The sequence below is a fragment of the Octodon degus genome, unplaced genomic scaffold (assembly GCF_000260255.1).
Source record: "Octodon degus isolate 3935 unplaced genomic scaffold, OctDeg1.0 scaffold00113, whole genome shotgun sequence".
In the NCBI taxonomy this organism is placed as follows: Eukaryota; Metazoa; Chordata; class Mammalia; order Rodentia; family Octodontidae; genus Octodon; species Octodon degus.
In genome coordinates this window covers 4,905,642-4,919,776 of record NW_004524689.1, presented here as the reverse complement: position 1 = coordinate 4,919,776, position 14,135 = coordinate 4,905,642, and the positions used below count along the sequence as shown (strand labels likewise).

The 14,135-nt window shown below is 47.5% G+C and overlaps 1 protein-coding gene across 10 annotated transcripts in view; it reads right to left on the bottom strand.

Moving 5' to 3' along the window:
- Camta1 (calmodulin binding transcription activator 1) overlaps nucleotides 1–14,135 on the bottom strand; it is a 766,244-nt gene that overhangs the window by 9,724 nt on the left and 742,385 nt on the right. For 3 of the 10 annotated variants that reach the window (XM_023699407.1, XM_023699410.1, XM_012516579.2), the window contains exons 18-24: nucleotides 11,039–11,226; nucleotides 10,302–10,548; nucleotides 9,272–9,343; nucleotides 7,843–7,863; nucleotides 6,256–6,449; nucleotides 5,493–5,567; nucleotides 2,829–2,859 (exon numbers count right to left, since the gene is read on the bottom strand). In XM_023699407.1, the coding sequence (XP_023555175.1) occupies nucleotides 2,829–2,859; nucleotides 5,493–5,567; nucleotides 6,256–6,449; nucleotides 7,843–7,863; nucleotides 9,272–9,343; nucleotides 10,302–10,548; nucleotides 11,039–11,226 (828 nt within the window). The remainder of the gene's footprint in view (nucleotides 1–2,828; nucleotides 2,860–5,492; nucleotides 5,568–6,255; nucleotides 6,450–7,842; nucleotides 7,864–9,271; nucleotides 9,344–10,301; nucleotides 10,549–11,038; nucleotides 11,227–14,135) is intronic. The other 7 variants (XM_023699408.1, XM_023699409.1, XM_023699413.1 and 4 more) reach the window with 3 other exon arrangements.

Here is a 14,135-nt window from a genome sequence, read left to right as displayed (position 1 = left end):
TGGTGCTGGGGGATTGAACCGCGGTCCCTGATGCTTTGCCAAGCTTGTTCTAAGTAGGTGCCTTAGACCACTGAGCCATCTCTCCAGCCCCCTTAAATGTTTCTTAAAGCTTAAAATCAGTCATTTACTCAAGTTGGTTTTCTCACCTACATTAAGTAAAAGAAATAATTAAAAGAGTTGACCTCAGTATTTCGGTGATGATGAAGTTCTCCCCTAAATAGACAGTTACTGTGTCTGAGATCCAAGAAAGAAGGCAAGTTCCTAACAGCGTCTGGAATCTAGTGACTCTTCTCAGTTCTGGGTAAATGAGAGGCTAAACCTGAAGGACGGGCTGAATAAAAACAAAAATAAAAGAGGGTTGGACTTGGTGACGACTGTCTGGTGGGCGTTTTCTTGCCCTGTCACAGTGCTGACACTGAGAGACCCGCTTGGTCCTCAGAGCTGCATGCCAGGCCGGTGCACCATGCGGGGACTCTGCGGCCTGACTGGGCGCCCATCGGGTGTCCTTCTGCTCGCTGCCTGGGCACCTAAATACTGTACCACAGAACTGGATTCCTTCCATTTTCAAATATTATTTTTCAATAAACCTTAAATGTCTTAAGTATGATGTATTTTATGTGTTTTGACAAAATCACAGGAATAGAAATTCTCTTCAGAGGATGCTTGGCTCCAAAGAAAAATTTCAGCCTGGGGACTGTTACGACTTCTCTGAGGAAGAGAGAGGGCCTAGAGATCTTGGTAATTATGCAGTGCTATACGTGAGCTCTTCCTCAGTCCATACATACACACATTACTATACCCGAAGGCACCCAAAAACCTCTCAGCCCCTTTCCAACTCCCTAAACTGTGTGAGGCAGAAGGACGTTATGAAATTCAAACTTTCCATGCACAAGAAGGAGTCTTGGGAGTTCACAACAGAAGGCAGCAGGCACTAAAGAAATTAAGGTAGGGACTCTGGTTGGCACCAAAAACACCTTGAGAAATGTGCTCTTGAAATGATCAGAACATACTGGACAAGCTTCAAAACCACATGAGCAACCACTTCTAACACGATGTTGGCTCCTGGAAGCAGGCTTTCAGCACTGCACTTAACATGCAAGATCCTACAGCTCGCGGCCCGCCTGAGAACGAGAGCATGCATCCGCTCTCTTACAGGCTTTCAGTGGAGAGAAGGACCTACGTATGCGGAAGGTGAGCAGGGACAGAGAGTGGGAGATGGGAGATCCCCGTCTCTTTTCCTTTTAAATTTCAAGCACAGACATCTCTGAGCCAGCTCTACTCCACGGGATTGGAAATGTTTCAATGACAGCTGCCTAACGTTAAAGAAGGTTACGTACATTTATGCATTTAGTTGCTTTAAAAAAAAAAAGTCTCCATCCACTATTAATGGTTTTAAAATAGGTGAGACGCTCCTTAATACAGACAAGGTGATCATTCAGAAGAACTCACGAAAACTCGGGGCTAGTCCCAGGCTGGCACTCGCCAGCCTGTGCGCCAGCTCCAGCCCCAGCCCTATTCCTGTGGCTACAGCAGAGCACAGCCTCGACCGTTCTTCTATGCGCTGTCTTCGGCTGTGTTCAAGCTACAATAGATGAACTGTGCAATCAGAACAGACTATATATAGGGGCCAAAAAGTCTAAGACACTGACTGTTAAGCTTTTTAAGAAAAAGTCTGCTGAGCCCTGCCTTAAAACAGAACAAATACTCACATCAACATACATCTAGTCTGATGGGGATGTTTCCAGAAACACTGGAAGTTTTAAGATTCTTTGAATTATGCTTATTTCTCAGAAATCCGAAAAATGACTAAAATACAGTGCAAGGTTAAGAAGAGGATGAAGTGAATGTGGTTAAAGGAGATAACTCCCCATCATTCTCTAAATCCATCTTCCCGTCAGGCTATAAGAAAAAATTTCAACTGATCTAAATTCAAGTCCAATGTTGACCAATTCATTTCCTAGCTTTAAATCTTTTACTACATTTAGGCGGGTTACAGCTGCACCTGGGTCAGATGAATTCCCACGAATTGGCACTATATTCTAAAATCTTGGGAACACCAGTAGTATCTACTGATAGCTATCTGTGGTAATGTCTTCAGAATATGGATTCCTGGGGAACAGCCACTCCCAACTACGACATACAATGCAGACTTAGGACGCTGCACCCCGTTTTCTCCCTCCTGGTGTTCTGACCAAGTGCTGGAGGCTACTCTGCTCACCTTTCTAACTAAGGCCCAGGACTGGTGCTGAAAAGGACACTGCCCCCCAGCACAGGGGGGACACTTAGTGAGGCGGCAGGCGCCCGGAAACATGGATGCACTAATTCTACACAGGAAATGGATTGGTTTTTGTTTTTTGTTTTTTTTTAAAGGCCTAGTGCTGCCTAGGGAAACTTCTTGCTTTTAAAATGTTGCCAAAACCAGCAGTTGAGAAAATTTCACGTGGTAAATTATTTTAATCACAAAAAACCACTTGCTCACTGTTTTCTCAGGACGCAACCTTATTACAAGCTAAGCTGATCCCACGGATAGACAGACAGCATGTGGAAGGCTTCTTCCACCAAGTCCAAGCATGCCCTGCAGGGGTCTCACAAGGGCCCTCCCTCTTAGTGACTCATGCATTTCTAAATCTGGCATCTGTGACTGTTTTCCTGGTGCATAAAACAGCAGTGTTAGTAATTAGGGTTAGTTTGTATCTTGCTTTATTTCATTCAAAATGGACGTGAAACTTACTGGCATACCTAGGCTGCAGCCCCATGCAAGCAAGCAGAAAGCAAAATATTGAAAATGGAAGATAAAGGTAAACCGGCTAGCAGGCAGCTAAACTCACCCTTTTGCACAGCCTATGGTCCACCAGGGGGCTTTAGACAGCAAAACAATACCAAAGAGCTATTAGCACATGAGGGTCACAACAGAAACCTTATAAATAGCTTTATTTCAACCAAAAAAAGTATAAAGTGGTTCCTTGTTGGGAAAGAAGAAAAGGAGTGATGGTGGGGTCTGTGAAATGAGCAGGCAGAACATACACCAATTTATCTTTATGCCCTAAAACGCAGGGGTCACAACTCAGACACAAGCCTCTCAGAGATGCCTGGAGCCATCAACCCACCTGCTTGAGAGGGTATCACATGAGGTTTCCTATGTAATACAGACTTTACTGCCTCTGAGCACAATGAACATGATGGTGTCTTGTAAAACAGATGAAATAAACCAGAATAGAAACAGGATTGGAGGCAGTCTAGGTAGGGAAAATATAAATTTAAGACAAAACTTTTAGGACATATTCAGGATTTCAAACTTCTTCACTGACTATACTAATTGGGTATCTAGGAATGGCAAGTGAAAACTAATCTCATATCATCAGTATATACAGAATATTAAAATTTGTATATTTTTTCTAGTATCTAAATTCGGAAAGGTCAAGGAAAGTGCCAAGGGGTCACTATTTTGTGCCAACTCAGAAAGCAGACACTCAGAGCCCATAATGTGCCATTTTCCTCAGAATGAACCTTCTTCACAGCCTTCTTACAGGCTGTGACTTGTTAAAATCGCCTAAGGAAGGTAGAAATCTTCAGGAAGTTCTCTGTACTGGTTTACAAAAAGAGAACTCTAAAAACAGGAGTGGAAAGGTTCCTCTGTTCAGCTTCCTTTTTGGGAGGTAGCTGCGCATGAGTTTATGTTTTGTTTAAATATCTTCTATTCTCATCTCACCCACTGAAAACACGGGCATAGCCGTGGAATAAATACAAGGAAAATAGGAATAAGACTTCCTGTAATTTCTTTCCTAAAGCACTTCCTCTCTACCTACCTACCTACCTCTCATTTTTCTTCAAAGTTTGAGGATAAGCCCAGAAGAAATGAGGGAGGAAAGTACAGTGCAATTTAAACAGCAAACATTCTGCTTTGTTTGTAGCAGCCTATAAGAAGCTCCCTGTTAAAGAAATTCTCTTGAAAATGGAATCTTCTGTGCAAGTTGCTGAAGGAAGCGGTGCCGTGTGGTCGGCCCTGTGTGATCAAGTCTGCTGGTCTCTACACTGGGCAGAACCCGCCTGAGTCTGCTTTTTGCAGGAAGAAGAGGCAAAGGGAAGAAGGGGCTGTGAACACCCAAGACAGGGAGGACTCCCAGGGTGGTCCTTGGTATTTTCTCCAAATAGACCATCAGCTGCTCTCTGGTCACCAGCGATCTAATGTCCAGGGAAAGAGTGACTGAATAATCGGCTCTGGTAAGGCTTGCGGAACCAATTTCCTGAGGTCCCAGCCACACGGCCTGGCCTCACCAAGGGTCACAGTTGGCCATGCATTTCTAGACAGGGCCTCCTATTACTGAAGGGCGTCTGGACCGCCTTGCTAGCTCTCAAGCTGGCGTGGTGGAGCGCACACACACACAGCCAGGCGCTCCTGAGCATCCTTCCCCGCCTTCTAGCTCAGGAGCGCCCTAACCCTAAGGAACGAACGCTCTTTTTACAGCTTTTAGCATCGCTGACATGGTGGCTATGCATTTCCTCCTGTTGCAGGTTCACAGTACAAGTAGCCAGTTAGACCCTCTTCACTCTCAAAGTTTTCAAAATGAGCAACCAACTCTTTAAGATTAAGAAAAAGCTGAAAGGAGGCCCTGAGGCATCAAGTTGAATATGATGTTGAGGATGGGGCATGAGGGGACAGGAAAGGGACTAGGACAGGACATGTGGGAGCCAGCCCTACGCCTGCAGCTGTCAGCTGCACAGCAGACGCACAGGAGACACCACGGCCACGGGGCAAGTGGCCACATGTGTGCCTGACCGCAACACTGATCTACATGGAGTACACCATGCGCTCTCCTCCAGTCCCCAAAGTCGCAGGGAAGGACAAGTCTTTATCAAAGGCACCCAGGTGTCAGCAGAGCCGCTGCTCCCCTGAGCTCCACCAGCCGAGGCTGTGTCCCCGACACTGGGCTCTTGGTGCCTCTTCCTCCTAATGCAAATGCTGCTGTAACCTCAGAGTCTTTCCCACTCTGAGAGCTCCTGGTCTCCATCTCGGACCAGCTTCTGCTGACAACCGACACGTCCAGCAGGGGGCAGCAGGCGTCTAGTGGAAAGACGGTCGGAAAACCTGGATGGTGTTCACAGCTTCCTTTCCATAAGAAAATAAACTACGTTCTGCTTGGATGTACATTAGCAGAGTATGGATGATGCTCATGCAAAGTGGTATATAAATAACAGGTTAAAGAGAAGCTTGAATTAGTAGCTAGTCTGACTGTAATCATCCTCGCACCCCAATCGACACGCAGAGCCATGGCTGTCATCGGCACTTGGTGAACACCCAGTCCAGTCTGCAGGTTTCCAGCGGTCTCCTGCTAGCAACCAAGTGTCTACTCAGTGAGCTCTGCTGCCCTGTGGCGTCTGGGCCGTGACCTTTGCAGGGGACATTTGCCTTATGCGGGAGTTAATGGACAGTCAAGGTGAGGGTTATTTTATCCTTCCTGATGCTTAAAATGTGTAGATAAGGATTCATGTACCTGTGGCGACAGCGACGTAGAAACCTCATTATTTTTCGAGCAGCTTGGTCCTGCTTTTTGGTTAACAAACTGCTCCTGAAAAGTAAGAATAAATCACTGTCACAAGAAGGGATCTGGAGAGGCCAACATGCAAAGGCTGAGAGCTGTCGGAGTGGCAGGGGATGTGGAAGGGAGTCCACGGAGCAAGGCAGCAGTGGGAGTGCCCGCCGCCCCGCAGCGTTGAGCTGGCTAGGGGACAACACACAGCCTGGAAACAAGATGTCCCTGAACGTCCTCTTACCATTTAATAAGCCTGCTACAGAAAAGAGCCATCACAAGACAGACTTCCGTAGTTTAGAATCCCACTTGCCTGAGTTTGACTGGTTCTTTCGGCTATTATCTGTTCTGTAAATCAGTGTATTGCGTTCTGCTCAAGGCTGTTACTAGACTTTCTAGAACAGAACAACATAACCCTAATTGTCCAAAGTCTTGTACACAACAGCTCCCCAACTTAGACTACGATATGGGGTGACCTCTCTTGAAGCATAAACTCTGGTATTGTCAAGTTTTGATGGAAGCTGAAATTGGCCGGCAACAGCAAAATACAACGGGATGGCTGGGATATAGAGGCGCTCAATGGACAACTGGGGGCCATGGCACAGGTGTCACTACCCAAAGCCACAACCCCTAGAAGGTTCTCAGAAGCAGCAGCCGGCATGGGGCAGGTCTGGGGAGCCAGGTCCCCCGCCTGGTCAGCCGAGTGCCGCCAGGGTGTGCAGCCCACCTGAGCTTCTGCTGCACAATCACGGCTGTCCGGCGAGCCTGCAGCCTCTTGCCACACTTCCTGTAGCTCCGGTAGTACTTCTGGATCAGTAAGGCGGCGCGCCGGCTCTGCTGGAACTTTTTTTGCTCATAGTAACTTCGGAATTTGCTCTGGATGAGGATGGCCGCCTGTGTCATCTTTTTATAAAGTGCATACTGTAGTGGAAACAAGAAGGAGCAAGACAGTAACAACAGGGGCTGCACAAGCTGGTGGGTCCGTGTGCTCAGGGCAGGGGAGGAGAGAGGCTCTCGCTCCCTCTCAGCCGGGTCTCTGCGTGGCGTGCCATCACCACCGAGGCGATGAGGAATGTCTCCGCCTGCCTTCCCCAGCAGAAGGCACTGCTCAGCGGGTCGCCTGCAGATAGCACTCTGCTTTGTAGGCACTTTCGCCCCAAAATATCAAAATAATCGCCCTTCTTGACAAAGCTTTCAATAGCAATAACTTGGACATAAGTGATCTAACATTATTTTCAAAGTGAAATTTTAAATGCTTCCTTTAGAATATTCACCCCAGTTTGGAAACATGTTTAACCCTGTTATGCCTCCTGCTTCCCACATCACGGGACTATCTACAGCTAGCATCTGCTTCCTATCATTCCTCATGGTAAATTTCTGAGGGAGTTACAGGGTCCCAAATACAAGGCTTATCATGAAACGCTGACACCTTCAATCCATGTCACCCTGTGAGAGATTAATACTCATCCGACCAACATGGTGGCAAAGCAATGACCTCTGGGAAGCCGTGAGAGGGCTGGGGCCTGCTCAGGTTCCAAGGCCAGCAGCGTCTCTTCCCGCAGCCTGCTACAGAGCAGCAAAGGCCAGGACTGGAGGCTCCAGAGCAGTCTGGGTCTTTTTCATGATCAGTCGAGGCACCAAAACTAGAGTTTTACCACGGCCTAAAAATGCTATGTCCAGATTTCTAATTGGATGGAATATGACAAGAAGTCACACAAAGCCCTTTGCTTACGAGAAGGCAACTTACCATTGTAAGGAAAGTACTCCTTGGAAAATCCCTGCATCTGCCTAACTACACCCCTGGATGTGTGAGGTGGAATGAGGGGAGGAAACTGGCTTCTCAGTGGTCCAGACTGAGGCCCCTCCTGCAAGCAGCTTCTTCAGTCTCATCTGACCTGCTTTACTTTCATCTCATTGGTCCAAAAGTCCCGTAAGACAAGAACACTGGGTCCTACAGCGCTTCTGTGGCTTTCACCACCTCGGCTTGTACCCACGGCACACTCAAATCTGCTGCGCTACTGGGCAGCCCGTCATGGAAAAAGGATATTTATCTAGTAGCCGCTTGGCCCATGGTAATTGGCTTGGATGGGTCGACACTAGCCAAGAAAATCTCCAATCATGATTAATGCCAAAACCCGCTCCGACTGAAAAACCACAAGGTCCCAGAGGATGGATGCACTGTGGTGAGGTGGCCTGGCAAGGGGCACTGTCTCACGACTGCGCCATCTTAATGGCCCTTCCTTGGAGCTGGTGATGGGTGTGGAGTTTGTGATTCTGGTGGAATGGTTGTGAGAGGACTTGGGTGTGTCATTACCTTCAAGGCTATCCATGTCAGCTTGGGGGAGAAACAGAAAATACAAGATTAATGTTAGATCACTGAATTAATAAAACTGAAAACCAGAACCAGAACCAATCTCCCATAAAAGGCAACCTAGCTATTTTAATGTCTTCCATCTTCTTAAGTATCTATCATATAGTTACTAATTTCAAAAATAATGCCTTCTAGCCTCATACTTGTAGATAACAATTCTTTGGGAAGATTTTTTTTTTTTAACCTCAAACTATATTTTGGAATAAATACCTATCACAGTCGCAGGCGTGAGATCTTGTTTCTGTGTCTCACTGGTTCTAGCGTGAAGCAGGCTCACAAAACAGAAGCCACAACCATTTCCCTGAGGCAGGGCTGGAGGCACTGTGGTGTCAGCGTTTGCACAATAAACCTTCGTTTTCTGGGATCGTGAACTGAACTGGCTACAAGTGGGAGAGGTTCTTTCCCTGCTCCATGGAGAGGGTTTAGCCTAGAGTCACCTGCGCAACGGCAACCCACATCAGAAACCAAAGCCCTGTATCTGAAGGAGAGCACAGCCACGCCTTGCTCCAGGATGATTCAACATCTTAGCACTTACTGGTCCTTAAGCAGAAACGTGAGCCCCACGGGAAGCACGAGCTCAATGCAGGGTCCTAGAGTCTCCTGGCAGGACTGAATTTTCTCATGCAAACTCGTCTAAACTCAGCAAGGAAATTATCCATCTTTTACAACCACCTTGATGGTTAGAAAGCCACATTTACTCTGAGCCTCAGCTTCTTCATCTTTAGACTGGAAATAAAACCATTCACTTTGGATAATCCTAAGAAGCGGGAGCGCGGATGTGTGCAGAAGCTCCAGCACAGGGCACTGCACGGCCTTGGGGCCCCTCAGCCTAGGACGTGAGCCACACAGCCCACAGCCTTTCTGTCCCTGCTACCTAGGGAATGCAAAAGCAGTTTAAGATGCTCCAAGCTTTTTAAGATTTTTCAAAGATCTTTTACTATTCTCCACTTTAAATGGATGACGCTGAAAGGATGCTGAGCACAGAGCACACCCGTGTGAACCTCAACACCTAAGCCAAGTAGCTGCCTTCCCCGCCAGCACACCAGACTCCCACGGAGCCTAGGACACGACTGGGCGCAGCTGCTCGCCTCCAACACCAGTAACTGCCTTGTGTCACATCAGTGTCTCACGGAGGTAGTAAGACCAAAAGGCCGCCGTTTGGAACCTACTTTCTTTTGTGGCATAAGCTTAACTGCAGCTGGGTTTGCTCTGTTTTCCTCTCGTCTGCCTTCTTGGGAAGCTGATTTAAATGATGCCTTTTGGTTACAAGGAGCAGGAGGGAACACTCTTTAGCCACGATGCACACCGGGGTCCTTGTGGTCAGTGCCGCCTGGGCAAGATGCAGTTCCTCCGGGCATGAACTGAGGTTTACCTGTTTATATTTTCTGTAACAGCGCTGGATGACAGCAGCAGCCACTTCCTGCTGTTCCCGCAGGGGTCGGCCCTTCAGGGTAAAGAGCAGGGAGAAGTCAGCAGCCATCCACAGTGGGCGCTGCCCTTACAGCTTGAACAGAACCATCACGCGAGTGATACAGCTTGTTCAGCACTGAGACCCCAGGTTTGCCAAAATGCACTCACAATTATAAATGAGGAAAAATGAATTCATGGAATAAACCTCAGAGTATTTGTACTTCCAAATCAAACCATCATATTTGATTGTTAGGGACCTGCCCATTAGCTCAGTTGTTTAAGTGACACCTTAAACAAAGCAATCAGGATGCTGTGGTTTGATCTCCAGATCCTCAAGCCTTACCAGACCTGCCCTGAGGGCATCCTGAGCTGGCCAAAAAGAAAAAAAAAAACACTTCTACACTTGATTGTTGGGGGGCCTAAAATGTATTCATTTTAAAAATATTTAATAACTGAGGCACTGTACCATTTTCCATACCAGACCTCAACAGTCTTCACTAAGCTAATCCCAACTACTTTACCTTTCAATCAGTGATTAATGGTTTTTGCCACATTTGGGGAGCTGCTCTGTCAAAGATTTAAGAATCTGCAGAGAGCTACGGAGTCCTCTTCCTATCAGCGATGCTCACGGAGGAGCCTGACTTGTAACTGTACATCAGGAGTTTTCTAAAGCCCATCCCCAGGCTTCCAGGGGAAAGCCCTTGCTGTAGGTCATAAATTCCTTGTGGGCAGAGGTATCAACTTTGCATACACTAAATAAAATATTCTTTCTCAACAACAGTGAGTTGAGATGATGCCAGCTATCCCACAATTGACAAATTATTACTTATTTAATATGATCTAATTAAAAACACTGAATAAAATTTAAGCTCAGGAAAGAAAAAGAACACGGGAGGGACGCCTCCGTCTGCGCACGCACGTTGTGCCTCCTCTCCCCTCCCCGACCTGGAGACCAGCAGGGCGTCGGGACGTGGCCGCTGCCGCCGCCGTACCTTGTATTTCCGGAAAGCAGTCTGAACCAGCCTGGCGGCTTCATAGAGCTCTCGCTGCTCGTGATCCGACAGCGTTAGCTGGGCAAACTCATTCTCTACCTTCTCACTGGCGGACGCACTCAGGAATTCAGACCAGTCTGCCGCTGAGGGAAGGTTGGGTTTCTCAAAAGCTATTTCACTGACTGGAGAGCCGACGGGGCTCAAGCTGGTATTAGAAGAAGGGGTGAGAGGCTCATTATATGCACTTCTGAAACAAGAGGAGAAAGGGGAGAGTGAGCGCCTCTGCAGTGCAGCCCGTTACCTACTAATTCACCGACAAGACAGCATCACCCAAACCTGCTGCGAGCAGGGAAGTCTGCCTTCCTTCCCTTCGCTGAACTGCCAAACCTACCCAGCGACGTAGTTGACTTTCAATCAAGCTCACAATCAAGTGCACCTATTAGGGGGTTAGAACTCTGCTAAGTACCAAGTCCCATAAGCACTGTCCTTCCTCTGCGAAACTTCCACTAGACCCAGTAACACCCTCTTACCTCATATGCACTGATCTAGCTGGAAGATAATAGAAGCAGTGAGACAAAGCCAGGCCTCAAAGGCGCAGCGGAACTTGCCCTAAAGCCTTCTTCCTTCCCGTGGAAAGCCCTGCATTCCACCACACGCACCCTGTGCCCTTCGCCGCCTGGCCTCCTGCTTCGCTCAGGCACCTACCCTGGGAGCAAACGAGCCTGGAGTCCTCCTACCTGATCTGGGCAGCAGTGGGCAGGCGATCAGCATCCGCTAAGTAACTGGCCAGCCAGCTCATTGTACTGCTGACAGTGGCAGGGTCTGTTCTTTCCAATGCTGGGGACTCCTCGGGGACAAAGCTTTCCTGCTTGATTCGGTCAGGAGTGGCCTCAATGATATGCTCTGCCAAGGTCATCATGTTCACCTTGAAACAGAAGTTCACAGGACACTCAGGTTAGAAAGGACCCTTCGAAGTTAGTCACTCTCCCTGCTGCCCTGGAGAGAAAAAAGGGCGAGACAGGATAGTGCACTCAATCCCCTGCATTCAGTAACACTTTATTGCACGATTCCAACATGCTGAGATCCTGAGTATCTCCCAAGCATGGTTCGACCAGGAGCCCTTGGTCACGTCCCACAGAACACCTGGCTCACGCCTACTCCTCTCCCGGCTGCACCAGCCACTGAACACTACCATCCGCAGCAGCAAGGTGCCATCGTAACAAGGTGATGCTGAGAGCTGCCTGGCCAAAGTCCAACCATCCCTTCTGCTTCAGCGGGGGAACCTTCATCTCTCAGCAGCGATGCACCGGACTCCAGGGGTCCTAGCACAGCCAGCTAGGATACCCTGGACTCCCCCAGCCCATCACGTGCACCTGAGGGATAGACTGCACCCCACTTCCAGATGAAAGCATGCAGGGCTCTGCGCCCAGCCCGCCCTCTCCTCTCTGCTTCCTGCCTTGACTTCAGCCAGGCCTGTGTGGCTGTAACGGAAAGCAGTGTGCCTGGCAAGGACAGTCACAAAGAGGAGAAGCCTAGGGCGGAGAAACCAAACCCCAAAACCCTTGGGTCCCTGATGCTATCACTGAGCAACTGGACCTCTGCACTTGTTATGCAAAAAAATGTTTGTTTTTTAAATTAAACCCACACAGGTTGCTGGCATCTATACCTCAAATATTCCCAACTTATAATTAAGAATACTCAAATCTGATATGAAGATTTTTTTTAAAACCAAGATCAGATATATGAGCTCAATGTTTTAAAAATTTCCTCGCATACCTCTTGAAAATGGTAATTGAAAAACAGCCGTTTCGGTTTTTAAGGAAAGTGAAAATGTTCTGAAGGAGCATCTCAAATATACTTCTGAAACATCTTACGGGAAAGAGGCCAGGCAAAGCAAAGCCCGGGGTATCAGGTCAGCTCTGTAGCTGGTAGCTGCTTCGGCAAGGTGGAGCAGACTGCGCAGAGGCTCCGGAAACCACAGCATGTGCCGGCAAGGGGTCCTGATGCCCACCACGCATGTCCAATGAGCTTCGTGACACTGGGCACTTACACGGGTACGGAACTGTACAGCATGAAAATCACACCCCTAGATAGCTGGTAAAAATCCTTCTGATAATTTTCATCCAAAAACAAGAATTACTTTTTGTCATGGAAACAAACAGGAAAAAAATAAAGAAAAATGCTGCAGCTCTTCATCGTCAATTGGCCTCTTGATCTGACTCCCACAGAGGGAAGCAAGCTCTGCCCGCTCCTCTCCCACAACGGCGCTCACACGCTCCTCTTAGTCTTTCCAAGACACCATCTGGGTTGTGTTGGGCGGGCTGGCCTGGAATTCCTGGGCTCAAGAAATCCCCCTGCCCCAGCGTCCTCAGTAGGCACAACAGACAAGCTTAACTCCAGCTTCTACTGAAAGCGAAGAGGAACTTCTGACCTCCGCAGGTCACCACCCTAAAGTCAGGTCCTCCTGCATTTTGTGACCACTCAACACCCAAGTACCTTAACGCAACAGTGCAGATTCTGGGACAGCAAGTAGCTGAAACTTTTTATTGTGATGGCTGCAAAAAGCAATTTTAATCATTTTATAACAAATAATACACTCAGCAACCGGACCTTGAAAATATCATTTTCTTCTAAATTTCTTGGATTCTGCTTAGAGAAGATAGCTTTGTATGTATAGCTTCGGGTTTTTATTCAAATTCTTCATCCTACGACATGAGCAATTTCCTTAAGTGTGTCCCAGGCCTCCAGACACAATGACATACTACTTCTCTGTACGTACGTTGATACAGATATATTAGCTACCCATACTGCATCTGTGAAGTCGTAAGTAAGCCTGTATTAACTATCATTAAATGGATGTTATAGCAAGCTTCTAACTGTACTGTTAAAATTTTTTGTCTGTCTTTTTGAGGCAGAATCTTGCTCTGCTGGCCCAGAACTCACTTTGTAGCCCAGCTTGGCCTCGAACTCGCAGCAATCCTCCTGGCCTCAGCCTCCCCAGTTTCTTTTCATACATACTGATCTGACATACTTTGAGGCTTGGCATCATCTTCCTTGGCTCTTTTCTACTTCGTAGTCTTTGCTTCAGGGTTTAGAGATTATGTTGCCACAATCTGATGGTTCCTGTCAGATCTTTTCGAAAATTATTTTTATCTAAGGTCATTACTTGCCTTGAATTGTAATTCTTTTCTACGATACTAGAAACTGAGCCCAGAAAGCAACGAGTTGAACTCCCAGCCCTTCTGACTGTTTTCAATTTTGAGACCTAAGTCCAGGCTGGGCTTGAACTTGCAGTCCTCCTGCCTCAGCCTCCCGAGTAGCGGGGATCACAGCGTGCGCCCCCACACCTGGCTAATTAAAACTGTACTTTTTATCTCTTTTCCTTCTTCTTCATGCTGCAGACCCAGATCAGGGTCTTCACGGGGGGACCCCCCCAGTCCTTTTCCTTTTTTTTCTTTTGATATTATCTGTAAAAGCTTGTTCGCTTTGTTTGCATTCTTTCCTTCTTTTCACGTTAGTTGCATCTCTTACAAGCAGCCTGTATTCTGCTCTTCTCAGTTCCACCCAAGAATCGGCCTTCCCGTGGCACTGCCACTCGCCAAAGCATGGACGGCTCCCTCGCCCGGAAGACATCCCTGCATTGTTTTCTGCCTGTTTTCTTGCTTCTTAACATCCCTGGACATTTTCCATATAAGCCCAACTGTTTTTCCCCCTCAATGACTTAGGAATTCTGCAGCCTGCTCTTACACTATTAGCTGGACACTGCTGATGAGCAGATTTCAGTCTATACTCATCTATCCACACCAAAAATGGAACAAAATCTACGCTCTTCTA